At 33.9% G+C, this 22,527-nt stretch overlaps 2 protein-coding genes, 1 long non-coding RNA gene and 1 pseudogene across 4 annotated transcripts; 1 reads left to right on the top strand and 3 right to left on the bottom strand.

Moving 5' to 3' along the window:
- Nucleotides 1-1,601: 1,601 nt before the first annotated feature.
- Nucleotides 1,602-4,272, top strand: LOC100241694 (LEAF RUST 10 DISEASE-RESISTANCE LOCUS RECEPTOR-LIKE PROTEIN KINASE-like 1.5). The gene has a single exon (XM_002268929.5). It carries the CDS (start codon nt 2,043-2,045, stop codon nt 3,963-3,965), a length of 1,923 nt encoding a protein of 640 aa, XP_002268965.1. The 5' UTR covers nt 1,602-2,042; the 3' UTR covers nt 3,966-4,272.
- Nucleotides 4,273-6,654: 2,382 nt separating this feature from the next.
- Nucleotides 6,655-10,451, bottom strand: LOC104879884 (uncharacterized). The gene is made up of 2 exons (XR_009466837.1): nt 9,154-10,451; nt 6,655-7,536 (listed from the first exon to the last, which is right to left on the bottom strand). It is a non-coding gene; the product is annotated as an uncharacterized LOC104879884 (long non-coding RNA).
- An 804-nt stretch (nt 10,452-11,255) lies between these two features.
- Nucleotides 11,256-14,374, bottom strand: LOC132254560 (pyrophosphate-energized vacuolar membrane proton pump 1-like; annotated as a pseudogene).
- A 132-nt stretch (nt 14,375-14,506) lies between these two features.
- Nucleotides 14,507-20,779, bottom strand: LOC100262208 (uncharacterized). 2 transcript variants are annotated; one of them, XM_002274154.4, is made up of 14 exons: nt 20,447-20,779; nt 20,188-20,340; nt 19,998-20,096; nt 18,882-18,983; nt 18,518-18,661; nt 17,500-17,594; nt 17,286-17,415; nt 17,109-17,213; nt 16,265-16,371; nt 16,137-16,188; nt 15,291-15,380; nt 15,113-15,197; nt 14,976-15,040; nt 14,507-14,863 (listed from the first exon to the last, which is right to left on the bottom strand). In XM_002274154.4, exons 1-14 carry the CDS (start codon nt 20,537-20,539, stop codon nt 14,777-14,779), a joined length of 1,407 nt encoding a protein of 468 aa, XP_002274190.1. In that variant the 5' UTR covers nt 20,540-20,779; the 3' UTR covers nt 14,507-14,776. The 2 variants fall into 2 exon arrangements, with proteins under 2 accessions (XP_002274190.1, XP_019076247.1); XM_019220702.2 differs by lacking the exon at nt 18,882-18,983 and having other exon boundaries at nt 20,447-20,751.
- Between the last annotated feature and the right edge of the window lie 1,748 nt (nt 20,780-22,527).

Genomic DNA, 22,527 nt, shown 5'->3' with positions numbered 1-22,527 from the left:
AACAACACCCACTTCTCCTGTTGGTGGAGAAAGGGCTCAAGGCTGATTAAAGAGACAACCCAAAATATGAATGTCATAATTTTCAACACTAAATTTTCTTTTATTGATATGATTTAAAGAATTCCTTCTCCTATTTTATATTTCATTTTCTGTTTGGAGTGAATTAATCCAAAATCTACCCTCCCATGCTTCACGTGAAGTCCTTTTCATTTGTCATATTCAGAATGACAAAAAATTTACCATAAATGAAATTTACAAATTGAATAAATAATTAATAATAAAAGCATTGCTATAGGTGAAATGCACAAAAGTAGAAATAATTTAAAATTTTTCATTTAATTTGTAAAAACATTTGAAGTTTATATTTTACTTATAATAGATTGTTTTTCCTTTTTTTCTTTTTTCTTTTTTTTTTCTTTTTTTGTCTTTTGACAAAATTAATAATGAAAATGAAATATTTGCATTGGAATATGTTTTATGTCAAATATGATTAAAATAAAGGAAATGAAATTTCAGCCTTCTCAAGTGGGAAATAATACTCCTTATTTACCTCTTTTTCTAACTCCTTTTTTTTTCCCTTGCATTTTCATTTACCTCCTATTTTACTCTTTGCATATCTAAATATGCAGCCTTTGTAGAAGATTAAATTCATTCAATAAAGATTGCAAAAAGAAGAAAATTATAATATTATTCATAATATTGAAGTTCCTTTCACATGTTTAATAGTTTTATTTTCTGTGTTTTCATATTTTCAAAAGTTGTTTTTACCTTTTTAAAAATATTTTGAAAATGCTAAATCATTTTCCATTGAACTCGATTTTCCAGAAAATAGGAACAAAAGAAAATGTTAACATATGTTTCAAACTTACATTGTTAATTAAATTTGTCCATTTTTTTAAGCATTATTTTCTAGACTTATGTTGAATTCCGATTGGATTTGAATTGGTCAGTATGACGTGATTGTATGTAACAAATTTGAGTCCTATAGATTTTTCAATTTGCTATTTTCAAAATTCCATCAACTTCATTAAATGTATGACTAAAATTCTGGTTACTCTGAAAAGTTGGTGGTATTCTTTATTCAAAGAACACCAGATCTAATAATCCCAAGCGTTTCCAAATCAATCTTTCAATCTCATCTCAATTATTGCATGAACGCTAAAAGTTGGCAACCAAAATGATGAAATGCCCTCAGGTTGTGTCTGCCCAGGGGAATCAGAGAGAGAGACCACCTCCATCCTTTCTGATTCCCGGACCACCCCAAGCGCCCATTCCTAGTCATATAACGGACAATGAAGTAGCCATTTCCGGGCCCAAAATATACCTGTGAGTCTGTGGTGGTGCCCAGGGGGCTTCAGCAAATTATCTTAAAATTTAAACTACTCTTAAGACAGATTTCGACTGTCAACACGCCCTATTAAGAGAGCCAAGAGGTTCACGTTGAAGCTTTTCACTGCTCATGATTTTTTTACTATAAATGTTCCATAATTATTTGAATAGTCGATTCATAATTTATTTTTTTGCCCTAAATTTGAATTTGAATTCGAATCGAGATCCTTGATGCTTCCAATTCAGGGTGTAGGGTGGGGAGATTATTCTCCTACCATTGGGAAATGGCCTCTTATTTTTTATCTTCTTGGTTGAAAAAAAGGTGGGTGGACTAGAAAATACAGTGGGGTGGTTTTTTCCAACACGAGTGGGAGAATGTGAGAGGGGCATCCCAAAGTCCCAAGTTTCACGCAAAAAGGAGAAGGGAAAGAGAGGGAAACTCACCCCTTATGAGCGCAGTGCAGTTTTTGAGGCAGCACAACGTACGAGTGATGTAAATTGCAAAAGCAGCCCCCCAATTAATAAAGTTAAAGAGATCGGTATTTCCTCCACACCCACACCCGCCTTATCTCTCTCTTTCTCTACCCCGATTTTGGCTTCACCCTCCCCTTCTCTTCACGTGACCTCTCTGTCTCTCCCAAGCCTCAACGTGCTGCTTCAGCAGCCTACACACACACCCAGTCCTACTAGCTCAGATTCAGATCCCCTTTTTCATGACTACTGTAGCTGCCGCTCCTCCGTGCCTCCATCGCATTGCTTCCGCCGCTCTCTTCTTCTCGCTTCTCCTGCTCCTCTCCTTTGCTCCTGCACTTGAGGCATGTTCTTCACGCCCGGGGACTTCCGGATCTTCCTGTCCACCCTTCACTTCTACTCCTTCTTTCCCATTTTCTTCAACCCCAGGTTGTGGTCATCCCTCTTTCCAGATTAGGTGCTCTTTTCCCCACTCTATCATCTCCATTAACAATCTCTCATTTGCTCTCGTTCAGTACCAACCCAACTCATCCTCTCTCAATCTCGCTCCTCAACCCCTCATTCCAGCCACCGCTCATCGGAATTGCTCCTTGCCTCAGCTGCTCTCTATTCCCAATCGCTCCATCAACCTCTCCGGCTCCCCATTTCGAGTCTCCGACGCCTCCTGTTCTCGCCTCTCCCTTCTCCGTCCTTGCCCCCCTCCAAATCTGCCCAACTGCAGCCGTTGTTCTTGGGAATGTCGGCTCATCAAGAACCCACTTCAACTGCTACATGACTGTGGATCTACCCATGCTACGCTTTCAGAACAGGGTTGCCAACCAGACGTTTTGGGGTTTCTTGACAGGTTCCTGAAATGGGGGATCCAGGTCGACTGGGATGAAGATCAAGATGCCTACTTCACCAACTGCAAGGAATGCCAAGCCAAGAATGGAGTTTGTGGCTTCAATTCATCCGACCCCAGACAGCCCTTCATATGCTTTCACTTGAAAAATCAAATTTCGCCACCATGGATTCGTCAGGATAGCCCTAATCGAATCGCTATCTTGTGCTCTATCTTCGTGTTGACTTGTGTGTTTCTTGCCATTGCGGTAGCTACCGCTATCTTGCGTTCAAAAAAACTAAACTCAGCCGCGGAACAAGATCCAACCACTCTCTTCCTCCACCGCCACCGCTCCGCCAGTCTCCTTCCACCCGTATTCACGTACGAAGAGCTAGATACTTCAACCAACCGCTTCGACTCCAAGCGCAAAATCGGCGATGGTGGGTTCGGTTCTGTCTACTTGGGTCAGCTCTATGATGGCCGTATCGTCGCCGTTAAACACCTCCACCAACACCACCCAGCGGCCGCCGCTGGGCGAGCCTTCTCCACGAAATCCTTCTGCAACGAGATCTTGATACTGTCGTCAATTGATCACCCCAACCTAGTGAAGCTCCACGGCTACTGCAGCGACCCAAGAGGGCTTCTTCTCGTCTACGATTACGTCCCAAACGGGACACTCGCCGACCACCTCCATGGCCCAAAGAGCTTATACCGCAAAGCCTCGTTAACATGGCAAGTCAGAATTGATATAGCGTTACAAACAGCCATGGCCATCGAGTACCTCCATTTCTCGGTCGAACCAGCCATTGTTCACAGAGACATTACCTCATCAAACATCTTTGTAGAAAGAGACATGAGAATCAAAGTAGGAGATTTCGGACTGTCTAGGCTTCTGGTATTCCCAGAAGCGACGTCATCCTCTTCATCTGGGTACGTCTGGACTGGTCCTCAAGGCACTCCGGGCTACTTGGACCCAGACTACCACCGGTCCTTCCGCTTGACGGAGAAGAGCGATGTGTACAGCTTAGGAGTGGTGTTGCTGGAGCTGATATCTGGAATGAAGGCAGTGGACCACACCAGAGACAAGAGAGACATGACGTTGGCTGATCTGATGGTGTCCAAGATCCAGATGGGTCTGCTCCACCAGGTGGTGGACCCAATTCTATTGCTCGACGCAGACGCCATGAACGGTGTCGATGCAGTGGCGGAGCTTGCGTTCCGGTGCGTGCAGACGGAAAAGGACGACCGGCCGGATTCCAAGGAGGTGGTGGCAGAGCTGAAACGGATCAGGAATCGTACACGTATCCAACGTGGGTCCACTCAGGATGCAGATGAGAATGTTTAAGAAGTTATGAGACGTGGGATTGGTGGGTTGACTATGACCAGCGGGTCTTACTGAGACGTAGATGATGCAAAATGGAAGGTTGGATAAAAAAGGGGGAATGTAAATACATCTAACGGCTATAAATACTCAAAGGTCATACCAAACCAACTTCTCTCTAGGTCGTTGGGGTGGAGTATCCAGAAGATAATAGCACGTGTTGTTGTCTTTTTGTAGCACGTGTGGTGTGATGTTGTTGTGACTTCCAGCAGTAGACAAGATTCAAAGATTACGTGCATCCATAAGTAATTATCTTGAGTTTCAAAGTTTACACTCAATTCTCACTAAATTTTTGTACAAGTGTCTCAATTTTCCTGGGTAGAGCTGGCCCGGTTCCAAAAACCATTCTCCCTTGTGTTTTGTTTGGTTAAAAAAGGGACTTGCGTAAGTAGGTCAGGTGGCACCTTCGTCAAAATCAAAAGAACACCGTGCCTCATTGCCTCTACATAGGATTCCATTTCTCAGGCTGGTGTTTATTTGTTAACAAATAGAAAATAAAGTCAAAATGAAATAGAGAGGCGTGGGGGGGCCCTTCATTCCCTTATCATTTATGGCATTATATGCCTTTCAACGGTTGTAGAAATTTCCAAGGATGTCAGATGCATGGGTCCACTTTTTCAAATCAGGTCTTGGCCAAATACGAAGCACTTAATCAAATCAGCTCTTAACTTAAACACATGATTTGGCATTAATTAAAACCAGAATTCATGCAAACAATCCATCAAAGCATCTTGCTGTTTTTCTTTGGGGGATCGTCTTCATCTGCCAATTATATAAACAAGGGAAATACATCTGGCACCAGCCATACACCGCATCATTAAGTGTCATGAATTTCAGTTTCTAATTATGTATAGTTCACAAGCCAACAACCAGATCAGCGAAATTATTTTTTTTCATCATTACTTACATCGACAAATCCTTTAGCTTCCAAGCACCCTTTATTTTATTTTCTTAATACAATCATTCATACTTTGTTCCCCCATGTGCCACAAAGTACGAATTAACGAGGGTGTTTCCCAATAGTGATATTGAAGTTTTATAACCATCCACCAAGAAGGTGTTTGCATCAAAATATCAACAAGGAGGGAGGGTTGAGGTTACTTTCGGATAGTTTGTTGTAGTAACCGACAAGTCAAGTCATCTCAATTGGTAAAATCAGCCTTGCCACAAACCAAACTAGTTATACTAAACAAAGGATCTCCAAAGTGAACCGATGGATGATGGGTTCCTAGCAGGATAGGAGATGAGCCACAAGAACAATAAGGAGTCAAGGCCCAAGGATGGAGTAGAATGGATGGACTAAGAGGAGAGTTGGGGAGAGGAAGTAATATTAGTCCCTAATTGGGGATGAAGCATCAAGGAGCACTCTAGAGGGACCTTTGGAGATGGGCTCCAAGGGTTCTTAAACTAATGATAGTTTTAATTATTTTTTATTATCTTATTTATAAATGAAGCTTTGGACTGTTTATACAGAAGCCTAAGGTTGAATCTTATTGGTTAGTGAGACACAACCAATGAGAGACTTCTAAGTACTTGTATCAACTAACTTTTGTATAAACATTCTTATTCTTGTGATGCATATGACATACGATAACAGAGGGTCCCTAAGTGATGACATGACCCCTCCTATCCGGCTAATTGAAATGACTCCAATGCATGCACAATCTAGCTCTTCATCCGAGTTTTGGGTCAAAATGACCCATTTTTGAAAAAAATTGTAGCATCTAACCACTTTTTTTAACTTATGTTTAAATGAGCTTCTTTGATGCCATGTAGGCGCCACGTCATTAAAAAAATATTTTTTTTCGTTATTATAGTGAAAGCCGCAGTGGGAAATGCGGCTTCATTTTTGTACTAAAGCCGTAGTTGACAAACGCGGTTTCATTTTTGTACTAAAACCGCAGTTGCCAAACGCGACTTCATTTTTTAACTAAAGCCGCGGTTGGCAATTGCGGCTTTAGTTAATTTTTATTTAAATTTAAAATTTAATTAAAAATTAATAAATTATAATTTATGAATGAAATTTAAAAATATACTTAAATAATAAATTATTTATATTTAAATTTAAAATTCTAGTATTATTTCAACAAATATAAATTGATAAATAGAAGATATTATAAATGAACGTTTTATTTATTAATAAATTAATAATCTTAAAATAATAAACTTATATAACATATAAATAATATATAAAATTGTATAATTTATTAATTTAAAATATTTAATTTGTTAATTTTTAAGATATTAATTTATTTGTATTATGATAAATTTATCTTTATCGAAATAATAGTATAGTAGTTGATTACTGAGATTTCAATTATAATATTTTTTTTTTACTTTCAAATTTAATTAAAAACTATTAAATTACAATTTATGATTGAAATTTAAAAAATATACTTAAATAATAAATTATTTATATTTAAATTTAAAAATCTAGTATTATTTCAACAAACATAAATTAATAAATAGAAGATATTATAAATGAATGTTTCATTTATTAATAAATTAATAATCTTAAAATAATAAATTTATATAACATATAAATAATATATAAAATTGTATAATTTATTAATTTAAAATATTTAATTTGTTGTTTTTTAAGACATTAATTTATTTGTATTATGAAAAATTTATCTTTAACGAAATAATAACATACTCTTAAGCCGTAGTTGTCATATATAGATTTTTTTACAAAATTAGTTAATGAAATTAATTACAAAAAGTCTACTACAAAATGTAATTTTTAATAGTTTAATTAAAGTCACAAAAAATTTCCACTAAACATTAATATAGTGGAAAATAAAAAACATATATAATCTCACATGCCTCCACAATGAGAGAACCTATGTGTAACTGGTACTCTCTTCCTTTTTGGACGCTCCTCTCTAATTGTAGCAGGTATTGCATGTAACACATGAAGAACATCTGTCTGTGATGGGGTTAGAGCTGGAAATAGAGGTGGTAGTGGAGGTAGCAATTTAGGTCGACGTAGGCCCCACCTACCCCTCGGAATGGCTGGCGATAAATCTAGCTGAGTAGATGTGTCAATCTGCACTAATGGTGGGTCTGAAGATGTAGGAGGTTGTAATGAAGGTAGGTCTAAAGAGGTAGGGGGTTGTACTGATGGTGGGTCTGAACAGGTAAGGGGTTAGGCTGATGGTGGGTCTGAAGAAGTAGGGTACTGCACTGATGGTACGTCTGAAGAGATGGGTGACTGTACTAATCGTGAGGATAAAAAGATAGAGGGATGTAATGATACTGATACTGACGATGTGATGGGCTGACAACTACTATATCTACCTCTCCCTCGAGATGTCGACCGACCTTGAACAAGTGGTGGTCGAGCAACTGTCGACTGAGCTGGTGACCTATCTCCTCCATGCTCTACATGTAGGAGACGATAATCCTCCCGAATAATGCATATAACATCAATGGCCATACAGATAATATCAACAATATCAGTGCGGCAAGCATCAGTATTAGAGTCCTCCAATGCATGACCTCCTCGAGATATGATAGATGTCATAGTCTCAATCTGTCACATAAAATGATATATAATTATTTGTTGGAATAAATATTATACAGAAAAAAAATTAAATTTTAAAATAAATGTATAGTAATTATGTTAATTTTAAAAATCATTTTTTTCCTAGCAAACATGTTATATATATATATATATATATATTCATGCAAGATACATCCAGTTTATGATAGAAACATTAAATTTAGATAACCAAAAAATATATTTAAATAACCATAAAATATATAAAAATATTTTTACAGTTAACAGAACACGTTTCCCAGACCTTAATTCGTTACTTTTAAAAAGCTAGTATTTTATATTATAACCTCAAATAGATGAGCAATTCATAACAATACTTCCATAATAGTAGAACTTCTATCAAATACTTCACTTCAGTTTGGGAAAAATAAAATATTTTGAATGTTGAGGCATTTCCTCCTTCAAAGACAAGGAATGAGTGTAAGTGAATGCATGGGTAGACTGACATAGAAATAAAACATCCTAAATTCAATCATATTAATGACAATGTGTTGTCTCACATTCAGAACAAGTAGAAGTTGGAGACATCTTTAAGAACAGATTCAATCCAACATATCATCGGTTCAGCCAAGGTCACAACCACTTTACAAAACAGAATATCGCCAGATTTCTGAAACATGGCTTGGAGACTCACATTATCTATTGAGTCGGTCGAAATTCTTAGCAAACACATTCCCTATTCCACTCAAATTCTAAAAAAAGAAAAAAGAATTAAAAATCATTCCATTCAAATATGTTTATCATTATTTACAACTTTCATTTTTTTTAAATCTGTTATCTATGGCTGTTAATATTATTAATTAATGCCCCATAATAAATTCAAAAAATTCTTTTCGATTAATCCTAATTTTTTCCCCTTAACTACAAAATCTTATAAGTTAATTTCGTATATATGATAATATCCTCATAAATCCTTTTATTATTTAAATATTATAGAATATTATATTTTTGTTATTTCCAAATTTAAATTAAAAATGCATTCTAATCTCTATATGTAATGCATTTTCTACCCAAAGTCCAAACCAATTTGAACATCTCCTAATCCGTTTCAAGCAACCGTTTCATACTACAAATTTACATAATTAACCCTATTTTTTTCTTTCATCTTTGAAAAATGATGGAGATGGATTTAGTATATAAATAATATTATCATAAATCCTATTACTATTCAAATATTATATAAAATTAATTTGATTGAGAGTCATGACTCATGCACACACAAATATTAATCTTGGGATACCTAAAAAAATATTTAAAATATAATACAAAATTTAAATTATTGAAATAGAAATTGGATAATTTTTTGGTGGCCGGCTACTTTTTGAAACAAAAGGTTATTGCAAACATGGACTTAAATACAAAAAAAAACAAACCCAGAACCTCCATTTTTTTAAGCAACAACCATCTTTTTCATATTCATTTCCTTTTCTTATTCTATTTTTCAGAACATTAAAAACTCATTTTAATTAAGCCCAACAGCTGCAATGGGAGGTCTCGATTTTTTGTGACAATAATTTACTCTCCTTGTAGTCAATTCTCACTAACCAAACAGAGCAACAAGTGTAACACAATCAACACAACCCATCTCACTTGTTTTTCCGTAGATTGAGTAGCTCCTCAATGCCGACACCGCAAGCCTAATCCTCCCCAACGACTGCCCCAAAATCTGATACTAACAACCATTAATTCACCATAACCACACTCCCTAACCAATCATTCACAACAATGGAATTTTTTTTTTTTTTCTAAAAACTAAGATTTTGAGATGGGAAAAAAAAATGGGAAAGTGCCAAAAACTTTACATAAGCCAAAAAGAAGATTATGACTCACCTTAAACTTTATGCTTTGTAGCTCCAACGTCTTTTTTAGTGATCCACTGGTGGGGCTAGGGTTTAGAACAAAAAAATCACACAGAAGAGATAACAACAGCACGGGGATGGAAATGGTAAAGTAAAAACAGTATAAAAAATTGATTTCTGGGCTGATGTGGATTCAAGGGGCCATTTTGAACAATAGTTTGGAAATGAGCCCACTTTCAACATTATGTTCCAACATAGGCCCATTTTGGCCCAAAAGTCTCTTCATCCATTAAATCAAGATATGGACCTACGTTTTTTTAGGTGCATCCCCACTCCACGACAAGAATTACTTTTTATTTATTTGATGAAAAATATGATTTTTAAAAAAGACTTAGAGTCGCTACTTATTTTTATTTTATTTTTAAGAAAAAAAAGAAAGAAAGAAAACCCTAAGCGTGATTCGTTGTTTTCAGAGGTCGGATTACTCATCAGGAAGATACGACGAAAGTTCGAAGCACCCCTTTAAGTCCCTAAAAATGAATCTCTACTAAATAAGGTGAGACAAGTGTAACAATTGATAAGGAAATCAATGGATACCAATGAAATGATCAAATAATAAAACAAATCGAGTATGAGAATGAATAAATAAATGAAGTAGGAGTGGGAGAGTACTTTAACAGCAAATAAGAATGTGTTGTTATGGAAACAAGGTTAGCTCATAATGATAAATGTAAAATATCTCACACAAAACTGGTCAAAATTAAAAATATCAATCATGCATTTCACTTGACATGTTTTCAAAGAAAATATTATGGATGTTGGGCTCCCACCAAAGCCCAAATTACTTTTGTATGAATTGGTTCAATGAGTTCCATTATTTGAAATTATGAAAAATTTATTCATGCTTGTTAAAAATCAAGAAAAACGGAAAATTATTTGAAGATCAAAGAAAATTTGTGAAAATACTTACCTAAAGGGAAATGTAGGAAGTTTATTTAAAATGAGATTTTTGGTGACTCTAAATCCTAAGAAAGGAAGAAGAAAAGAAAAAACTTAAAATGATTTGAAAAAAAAAAAAAAAAAACTAAAGTTTTCAAAATTGAAATCTTGAAAATTAAATTTAAAAATTGGAATTTTGAAAAATTATTTGAAAATGGGAGTTTTGAAAATTAAATTTGAGGATTGGAATTTTGAAAATTGAAGTTTTGAAAATTAAATTTGAGGATTGGAATTTTGAAAAATTATTTGAAAATAAAAGTTTTGAAAATTGGAATTTTAAAGAATTATTTGAGAATTGAAGTTTTGAAAATTAAATTTGAAAAAAAACTTGAGTTTTGAAAATTATTTGAGAATGATTTTTTTTTAAATTAAATTTGAAAATTGGAATTTTGGAAAATTATTTGAAAATGGAAGTTTTGAAAATTGGAATTTTGAAGAATTATTTAAAAATTGGAGTTTAAAAAAAATTATTTGAAAATTGAAATTTTGGAAAATTATTTGAAAATGAGAGTTTTGAAAATTAAATTTGAGAATTAGAATTTTGAAAAATTATTTGAAAATTGAAGTTTTGAAAATTAAATTTAAAAATTGGAATTTTGAAAAATTATATGAGAATGAAATTTTTAAAATTTAAATTTAAAAATTGGAATTTTGGAAAATTATTTGAAAATGGAAGTTTTGAAAATTAAATTTGAAAATTATTTGAAAATTGGAGTTTTAAAAATTATTTGAAAGTTGAAATTTTGAAATTTGGAATTTTGAAGAATTATTTGAAAATTAAAGTTTTGAAAAATTAAATTTGAAAATTGGAGTTTTAAAAATTATTTGAAAGTTGAAATTTTGAAAATTAAATTTGAAAATTGGAATTTTGAAAATTAGAATTTTGAAAATTAAATTTGAAAATCGGAGTTTTGTAAAGTATTTGAAAATCGGAGTTTTAAAAATTATTTAAAAATTGAATTTTTGAGAATTTAATTTTGACATATGAGGATGAAGAATAAAAATGATGGGATGTGGCTGTTGGATGGCCATGCATGAGTGTAAGCCGAGGTGCAAAGGTGGCTGCATTGTTGGTGTAATACTCAATTACAAACCCAATAATAAGCCTAGCTCAAAGACCAACACCCACACACAAGAACAACTGTCAATTCTTCATAATTTTCTGAGACCCAAAAGGTGAAGATTGTGAAGGATGATGGAAGGGTAGCCCAACTGACAATTGCAACTCCCACAGTCATAAGAACAGTGGAGATGATAATCCATTTCTTTCATGCTGGTTTGATTTCCTTGACAGCCTTGATCTCAAAGAAATCCATTGCAAAGAGAGTGGTGATCAAACAAACAAGAATACCCATGGAACTGACAAGCAGGGGATAACACATAGCAGTGAAATCATGATTGATACCAAATGATGAGATGGAAGCAACAACAAGAGCAGTATAGGATGACTCATCATAGAGCCAAAAAAATAAGATCCCATTCCAGTAATATCCCCAACTTTATCACCAACATTGTTTGCTATCACAACTAGATTTCTTAGATCATCTTTAGGAATGTTCCTCTCAACCTTTCCCACAAGATTAACACCAACATTAGCAGCCTTTGCGTAGATTCCACCACCAACTCTACCAAAGAGAGCCATGGAAGATCTACCAAGTCCATAACCAGTAACAGCCTCAAAAAGGCCTTCCCAGTCATCACTATAGTAGAGCATGAAGAGATTAATAGCAATGTATAGCACCAAAAGATCGTTTGCAGCAAGTAGAAAACCCATGACAACACCAGACCTGAATGCAACAATGGATGCCTTCCCAACACCCTCAAACATCAAACAACAACAAACAAATAAAACGGAACATCGAAAAAAAAAAGCAAAGAAAAACGACACCAACCAAAACAAAACGCACGGATTCAAGAAAAAAAATCATACAACCCACATCATATAGCGATCCAAGGAGGGGAAAACAACAAATACCGAGAAACGATTACCAATTTTTATCATCTGGGTCGCAATCAGCACTGAAATAAAGGTGGTTTGGCGATGAATTTCAATTGCATTTCATTTTGAAATCATCTCATTTGGAATTTGGGTATTTTTCTATGAAGGAGTTGGTGAGGCATGTAAAGATGTTGTATACGGTTACGTGTAGCGTAGATACATATAGGTACGGTGGCCTCACACCATTAAAGCTGGAGAAGAAGAGATGCTATAGTAGTCCCTGATAGGCCTCCCATCGAGCCCAGCTTCCAACTCCCTTTCTCAAGCTCTCTCCAAAAAGTCTCGACCCCGCTTCTCTCTGGCTCTCTGTTTTTACTCTAAAAATCTCCTTTGTTCCTCACTGGTACTCCTCTGTTTTTTTTTATTTTATTTTTTTGCTTCACTCCCCAAGCCTCCACCCATTCTACTTCTTCCGTCAATGTTCTCTACCAGTTCTATTACTCCTTGCTCAAAGGTGTCTCCATCCTAACCACCACCATGGCAAGGTCGTAATGTCTTTGTCACATGTCTCAATAGCTTGTTCACCCTTGGAAGCTGTCCCCCACTCCTGAAAATGAAATGCCCAGCTCACTCTAAAAGACCAAGCTCTCCCGGTCCAAAGAGGGGTCTACACAAGACCTTCAACATATCTTAAGACTCGATGATGGGAGGACTAAGTTAGCATTGAGGTGCATTAGGTTCATGCAGGAGCTATTGAGCGCAACTCTTTACATGGGCAATCGTAATAGAGTTAAGGTGTTACACCTTAAGTGGGACATTTTCTAGGTATTGTGGAGATAAAGTGAAGAGACCATGAAATGATACAAATTTGAAGAAGATGCCCCCAATTTTCATAAAATGAGAAGGGTGTGTCGATACCACCCATATGAAATGTGAGGTTAACACCACCTACTATAGGAGTAAGTCAATGTCAATCTTGCATGATAGATCCAGTCAACACCACTTTATGGGAATTCAAATTGACTAACCTTGTAAGACTACTTCTACAAACTTAAAGATTTCATTCCTCTTCTCATGCAGACTAAACAATAATATCTTACATAAAAAATATCTTCTCAATTGGAAGGTGATGGTACACTTCCTCAACATTTGGCATAGGCAGACATCCACTAAGGTGGGGGTTGGTGTCCATGGCAAGTGTGCCTTTGGCCTAACATATGGACCATTGACTCAACCTTTACTCTCTATAAGTATATAAAGTTAATACATAATAGCCTTGGTCATTAAAAACTAGAGAAAAGGCTACTACAATTAGTAGTAAGCCATGTTGTTGTCCTCGAGATTTGATCCAAATGTGCTTTGATGATTCTAATACTTATATTAGACTAGTTGATTATTTTTGAAACTTAAACAACTTAGTTTCTATTAAGATAAAATTATTGAACTAAACTAAAACAAAGATATTTAATCATAATGAAAACAAACTAACAAAAAAAAGAGGTTTTCTTTGCTGCGGGAGAATGTTAAATTTCACGCAAACTATCCTAAAAGTTAAAATCGTGGTTGGTAATTATGACTTTGACAATTTTTAAAAATTCAAAATCATAATTATCAACTACGATTTTATGACGTAGAGGTCTATGTGACGGTAATGCAAGATTAGACATTATTTTGAAATCATGTTTACTTTATCATTTTTTTTTAAAATCCTTTTTTTTTGGTCAAAACTCCCCTACTTTTCCCATTATCCGGCAATAGGCCAAAGAGAAGAAAATGCAAACTCACAAGATTAAAGGGAGCACCTTTGAATCCCATTGGTCCACCACGGAGCAAAGGACTCTGCATCAGCAGATATTGAACCCTTATTCTCCTCCTATAATGGAGCCTGAAAAATCAACAAAGTTTTGAAACACCAAACATAGATAACCAAGTTATTCAATACCTGCCACAAGGAAGCAAAATTTTAAATGTTTATTTACATATTTATTCATTTCTGGAACATAAAATAAGATGTTATTTTTATTTTTAACTTTTTAATGAAAGTAATTTGCTTTCATAATTTAATTCATTTGCCTTTTTTTTTATACTGATTTTTTAATTTTTTTATTGAATAAAAAAAGCTAAATTATTTGACTTTTTTTTTTTTCAATGTTGAGAGAATCTGATAGTTTTTCTTTACTTTTTAATACTTAATAAATATAAAATATTAAAAACTCAAACAACTTAGTATTTAACATTATTAAACATTATTTAGTTTTAAGTTCTATAAAAAAAACACATACCACCTAAATATACAGAGGAAATGCGCTCATGGCAAATTACATATTTATTGATTATGATACATCACCAGAAATGTGCTAACTATTTGATTTAAATTATATGATGACATGCCCGAGATCAGGGGAGCAACAGTTCACCCTCATTAAGCACTAGGGCTGGCAGAGCAAAAAATGTCAGCCCGGTCGATTCATGCCAGCTATTTGAAATATGAAGTCTCCAAAGCCATAGCTTTCTCGCCTGCAACCCTCGCTTCCTGCTTGCCAGTCATGGAGTAACCTCTCTCCTGTACCAACAATGCAGATATATACATCCATTCATATCCATATATGATAATATTCAACCCTCCTGCACAAAATTTATACCAAAGCAAAAAGGGCCATATGGCAGAGACATACCAACAGGCGCCACAAGAAAGGGACTCCTTCCCTATTCTTAACCTGCTTTTCAATCACTTCAATTGCTGCAAGTGACTAATCGGAGTCAGAAATAAATCATCACAATGTTTTACTAAAACAAAAGGGTGAAATCATACCCTTCGTAGCTTGTCCCGTGCTCAGCAACATGCTGTACCAAAGTTCATTAAAAACATCAAGCTGTTCATCTGATGCCCCAATCATCTGGAATAAAGAAGTAAATTCATGTTTCTTTCCTGGAATAAATAATAATGTAGTCAGAATATAGACACCAACAATAGTGCTTGATGAAAATACCTTACAGTGATTGGCATTAAAATCTGGACCAAGCAATTCCAGTGCTCGTATGTGGTTACCCCTACCATACTCGTATAGGGCTTCTGCAAGCTGGGTATGTATAAAATATGAAAATATGCCTCAAATTGCAAGAAAAAACAACTTTGAAATGGATCAGATTCTGAGTAACATTCTGTTTGAGATAACATTCTGTTTTTGGATTTAGCTTAAACTACAGCTGCAGCTAAAGCCCAAGCCATAATTTTCAAAGAGTAATATTAGTATTGTAAAAGTTTCATTGCATATAAGTCAACTTCCTGCATAAACCAAAATAGGGTTTAAGCTATAAGCCTTTTTAACAAAATTATCCAAACAAGTAGAAACGATCTTCTTAAGTTTGTAAAATGATCTTTGGCTTCTCAAAAACCAATCCAAGCAAGGCCTAAGCAAGTTTTAAAATAACAATATTTAAGACATTATATACAATGGTACCATGAATTTGGTTTTTTGCTTATTGTTTTGTTTTGCTTGTTTTCCTAAGAACAAAAAATATATCATACATATTGTGAAGTGTTATCAGATAATTTAACAACAATTCTCACCCAATTTAAGAATAAGCATTTTCATCTATTCTGGTTTTAACAAAGTTGTTTTGATGGAGTAAATATCTTAGTGGATCAGCAACTCAAGCTCGAATGTATTCAGGCAAGTTCAGCACCAGCTCTAATATATCCAAACAAATTCAACTCCTATGGCCATCCATAGCGAGGGTCAGGTAGAGTTTTGTGATGCTGATTTATCAAGGGACCAACCAATAGGGAAGTGCATGAACTAATCAATAAAGACATGAATCAGTTGGGAACAAACCAGAATCCCTCTCTGCATGGTTTGTTGCTTCTTCTTGCTCATCCTAGAAAGCCTGTAAAATGAAAACATCTACAGTAAACTAAATGTCAGGCTACAACTTATAGGAAAGAGGGAGAAAGATCCCTAACCTGGATTTCAAGCCCTGGAGTAAAGCCTCTGTTTTAACCAATTCTCCAGTGCTAGCCAAAGCCCATATTGTCAGCAAATCAAGGTGCCATTCTATATACCAGGTGGACTGAACATTGTAATGTGCATAAAAAAATCAAGAATGATTGGTTAAATCATGAAAAAGTAGAGGGTTTAAATAAATAAGATAGCATAGAAATTACATCACCCCAAAGCAGATTCAAATTGGGAAGAAGTACTCAGAATATATAAAAAAATTGATACGCAAGCACGAAAGGTGTGCAGGGCATCAACACTCTTAATTTTTGGCCTAAAATGAACGTCCTTTTCTCACCAATAGCAATTTTTTTTCTCTTTCATTTTTTTTAAAATTTCTCTTGAGTGATATTGATTGGCATGCCTTTTGGAATATTACATATTGCATTACAAAAGCCTACATGCATGATATTGATCATGAAAGTTGGATCAAATAGGGAAGCCCTTTCTTCTTTTAGTCCAACATGGCCTGAGATGAAAGGGGTTATGACATAAAATGCTTCTCAGGATTCCAATTAGATTTTTGTTTCAAATCAGTGCAGGGACCAAATATCAGGCTGTTCAATAAAAACCCTGAATACCCTGTAAATGTGTAAGAATATTCAACATTCAAACATAATCTCAAAATGCCTATTTTCTATAAAGTAACAATAAAGAAGTAGAATCGTTGGTTCTGGCTGGAGAAACTCAACAAGTATGTATGAGAACCAGCTGTCTGAAACATCCTTTAAATTATAGAATTTTCATGCCTCAATTTCTTAACAGACATCAGATATTAGACATCTCATAACAAAGGCAATGTATCCTTACTTGATCTGTCAAACGGCTCACTAAGGTCTTCAGACGGTCCTCAAAGACAACAGCATGACCTCGCACATATACCCGCAATAACAATCCCAGAGCATTCAAGTACACCTGAATTCACAAGAAATTTAGGACTTACTACAATAAAATGGTCTATATTTACGAGACTATTGAACAATTTACCTCTGCAGATGCAGCGTCAGGTCTTTCCAACTCCTTCCAGATATAATTGTCATAAACCTCCAGGACTTTTCTGATTGAGGAATGACCTTCTAAGTAACAAAGAGAAACATGCCACCAGTTGTGTGTCAACCTGAAGTATAAATTTGTTTAGCCATCTTAATTGTAAAATAAACTTAATGGTAAAATCTTGCTTAAAGGACATAACAATCCATACATGAAAGATGAACACAAACTCCATGAGGATGAGCATTCTTCCATGAACTCTACTGCTTCTTTGAAACGACACTCATATTGAAGAACATGGCACAACTGCACAAAAGTCCTGCCATTATAAGAATCAACTAAGGAGTGAAAATAATCTGGGTTCTTACAAATGAGAAAGGAACAAGGTTCCAGCTGCAACCAGTTATTAATATAACAACATAAATTTATGTTACTAACAACTTATATTTAGGCCATACATGAAACTTGGAGTCATATTTATATTAATAGTTGAACTTTTCCAAAAGATGATGATAATAACAAACTTTCCATGTTCATAGCATTAAAATATGTATGGGCACGTTGTTGTACCAGCAGAAGTTTTAATGGAAACATATTACTTCAAGAACACAAAAGTAAAATAATCTACATAAAGGTACACAAGGTTTCAACGTGGTTTGGCTAATATGCCTACATCCACGGATGAAAGAGAATCATTCCACTAAACCATAGAGAATATTATCAAGGACAAAAACCAGGTACAACTATTAGGTTTCTAAAGCATCTCATATTTTCCCACTCCTTGTACCTACGCTTTGAACCACGAGCCTCTCGCTCCACCAAGTGTCTACTATTATTTCTCATATTCTATCCACCTCATATAGTCTTTACGAGTCCATCTCCATCTCATAACTTTTCCCCCTCATGATTTAGAATATTTATGGAGATATTCCTAATAACTTTTCTTATTCTATAAAAAAAATCTAATATTACAATAACATATCAACTTAAGAAATAGTTTGTGCAATATTCTTTACAAAAAGGAATCTATACTAATTAGGAATTTGGGACACTTTCCAATACATGTCATGTAACCAACAACTGTGCATCAACTTGAACCCAAAAACATATATTCTCTAGTATATGGTGAATGCATACAAAGGTAAGTTAAAACATTGGTGAAAAGAATAAGTTGAAGTATAAAGAAACAAATAAGTATATCTTATGCAGATATAATAGTTTTTACTCACAGCATGTTGTGACCAGCAATCTTGCTTGTTGATCTCAAATCCCCTTTTTGCAGCTTTTTCAGCATCTACCATTTGACCACACTCTAATAAACTAAAGGCAAGCATGCCATAAATGTAATTTTCATTCTGGTTTTCATGTAGAACCTGTTAAATACATAAATGATAAAGTACCTAATCAACATGAAATAGATGGAGAATCAGTTAAAACATAAGATATGTATCACATGTATTCCTGTATTAGTAAAAGAACCATAAATTTTCGGAAAGAAATTATTAGCAAAATGCAGCATGGTTTAATAATGATGTTTCCACTGAATAAAATAAATAAATAAATACATTTATTTTATTTTGTGTAGAATGGAACCTGTTGAACAAGATTGAAAGATAGATCAGGTCGACCCATGTAAAAGCAAAACACTTGAGCCCTCTTTAAAGATACCAGATCTCTTGGAAAATCTTTTAATAACTGCAAAGGAGTATGAATTTGCATAAGAATGGCTGAGTTATGCACATCACAGGTAGGGAGTAAAACTCAAGTTAAATTCTTTATGATAAAATCACTCTATCATGGTACAACCAATAGCAACAGTCTCTTCAATTCATGAAATGCAACCATCAAGCTCTCAATATTCATAGCTTTTCAAACTATAAACAGAAGACAATTTTTTAACATTAAGCCAATTCAACCATATTTGAGCAATCATGATATTTTCACATGGATAATATACTTCTATTTGGGGGCTTACAATCAGGTAATGTGCTGTTACTGGTACATGGAAAAGAGTAGTTAATACATCTTGATATATGTAATATTCAGCAATCAGAGGATTGTAGCAAGATTAGAGTAGTTAATACATAACATAATAAGATATAAGGGATGTGACTACTCATATCATGCATATCTAAGCGTACACTTATATGAACCTCGTTCTTTTAGGCCATGTTTGAAACATTGGAATAGAGAATGAGAAATCAATTCCATTCCCATTTATTAATGTGTTGGGATTGTTTTTCCAGAATGGAAATAGGAATTCATTGTCAAAGAAACCCAATCTCACACTCACTAGAATTTTGATTCTTGTCATTTACATTGTATTGTTATTCACCTCCCTTCCTATCCTTTTTCCATTCCTATTCCCCACCTCCTTTCCTATCCTTTTTCCATTCCTATTCCCATGCATCAAACGTCACTCTTATAGTGAATTCAGTTGACACATCCTTTTGTGGAAAAATTCAAAAGTTAAAGACAGATTTTTAGGGCAGAAATCGGGTGCTTGCTTAAAAAGGCATTGAGAATATTCCTTGCAAAATCATTCACTAAGATTGGTTTAATCCGATTTGAAAGGATTCCCTGTGGAATGTGCTGAACTGGTTTTGAAATGATATGAAGTCCTACCAGGTCAATTGAGCTTGGCTCCATTACTGAACAATCCAAAACACAGAAATAAAAATTGATTGAAAATTGAAGAAATAAAGAAACCTTAGAGTGCAACTCCAGAGCAAGATCATCATCCCTGTCCTGGGAAATCAAACAGCTGACGGCATCGAAAACCGCTTTCTCATATGCGGAGGCTTGTTGCTGTGCATACATAAATATATATATATATATATATAGATATGAAATTAGAAAACTTAATCTTAAAAAAAAAAGGAGAAAGAAGAGAACTCACGAGGCGAGACTTGGCGGCCTGAATGTGGAGCGGAGCACGGGAAGGATCGGCGGAGCAGAGGAAATGAGCAGCCAATATGTTGGCTAATACGCAGTGTTGATCGCGAAGCGGCGCTTCCAGAATCACGGACCTCTCTCTCCCGTAAATCAGCAGCTTCAATTAGTTCCCAAAACACCAAACTGAGTTCAGAACTGGAAGGCAAGGATTCTGGAACTCTGAATTTTGAATATATATATATAGAGAGAGAGAGAGGCCAAACCTGGTGGTAGTAAGCGTTGATGGCAGAGATGCAAGCATCGGAGGAGGTGTTCACCTCATACCCCCATTTATCCACTTTCACTTCCTCCCCCATTGGCCTCTTCTCCTTTCTGTCAAGGTGCAAGAAAGTAGCGTAGAGAGGAGGTGCGAAGACAGAATAAAAGTTCCAGATGTCTCTGTCTTGTCGTTCCTTCCCTGACAAGTTTTCGGAGTTTTGTTGACGAGCGTCTTCTTCACAATGGATGCGCCTACACGTATAGGCCCAATTTGGGGAAACTTTGTAGGAGGATGAAGGTTACCCAAGTGATATAAACAGAGTACAAATAAACAGGTCCAGATAACATCGAAACTTATATTTCCGTATCACTTGATTGATACTGTTTTTTGTACCGGAGAATTGTGATTTATACCGACCCGAGTTTGATAATTAATAAAAAATCTTTCAAATATATATAATTAATTACAATGATATGAGATAGGAATAGACAAAAATATCCCTTTGACCTACTCCCTTCATTTTATTTAATCATTATTTTCTTTAATCTTCTTCCTTCTTAATTTAAATAATTTTTTGAACATAGACTTTTTGTGATAAGTTACATGAAATGTTGAAAATTTGTTTATTAAGAAAAAAAATTAAATTTGTTTTTTAATGATTTATACCGACCCGAGTTTGATAATTAATAAAAAATCTTTCAAATATATATAATTAATTACAATGATATGAGATAGGAATAGACAAAAATATCCCTTTGACCTACTCCCTTCATTTTATTTAATCATTATTTTCTTTAATCTTCTTCCTTCTTAATTTAAATAATTTTTTGAACATAGACTTTTTGTGATAAGTTACATGAAATGTTGAAAATTTGTTTATTAAGAAAAAAAATTAAATTTGTTTTTTAATGATTTATACCGACCCGAGTTTGATAATTAATAAAAAATCTTTCAAATATATATAATTAATTACAATGATATGAGATAGGAATAGACAAAAATATCCCTTTGACCTACTCCCTTCATTTTATTTAATCATTATTTTCTTTAATCTTCTTCCTTCTTAATTTAAATAATTTTTTGAACATAGACTTTTTGTGATAAGTTACATGAAATGTTGAAAATTTGTTTATTAAGAAAAAAAATTAAATTTGTTTTTTAATGATTTAAATTAATTGAAAATTTATTGAAATAAGGAAAAAAAAGAAGAGAAAGAAGATGAATGAAGAGTTTTTATTTAAATATCCAATTAAAATGCTTTCGTATTTAGAAATGGATTATATCAATACATATTACAATAGAGATTGATTTTTTTTTTTATAGATAAAAGGGTTGAATGATATATTTACTCATTTTAAATGAAAATAAGTAATTAAAAATTATATAGATTATGTTTGAGTTTGGTTTTAAAATATTTTTTTAGTTTTTAATTTTTAATTTTTAAAAATAATTTTTATTTTCTATATTGTCTCTTTTTGAAAATATGTTTAATTAAAAAATGAAAATTGAATACCTTGTTTAATACTATTTTTTTTGTATGAAAATAATAAAAAAATTAAATTTCATTTATTGATTATTTTTTTTTATTTTTTTATTAGTTATTTTAATAATAAAATAAAAAATATAACATGTTCACAATTAAATAAAGGAATCGGTCAATTGTATATTTTTTCACAAAAATATAATGTGTTCGCAAAAAAATTGGATTTAAGTTTTTCACTATTTTTCTTAATCAAACTACTAAAATCATGTTTAATTTGTAACCCTATATAAGGGTATTCACTAATTGTACAAGAGAAATGCACTAAGTGTACAAAAAATGTAAAAGATTATCATTTCTAAAAGATTCTAATCGATTCTGAACAACTCCTTTATTTTCCTTGTCACCCATGGATTGCGTACCTATATCATGTACTTTATTTAGCTCTCACATAGAAATTCCAATACTTTCTATAATAATGATGTTTGGTGAAAAAAAATTTAACCCTAATTCATCCACTTTTTTCTTAGCTAAACCATTAGAAATATGGTTAACACACGTATATGGACACATTACTTAGGAGAGATATATTGCGTTATTGTACA

The sequence above is a fragment of the Vitis vinifera genome, chromosome 1, assembly GCF_030704535.1.
Source record: "Vitis vinifera cultivar Pinot Noir 40024 chromosome 1, ASM3070453v1".
Taxonomy (NCBI): domain Eukaryota; kingdom Viridiplantae; phylum Streptophyta; class Magnoliopsida; order Vitales; family Vitaceae; genus Vitis; species Vitis vinifera.
Note: the sequence above shows the minus strand (reverse complement) of the source record. Positions and strands in the feature narration are given on the sequence as shown.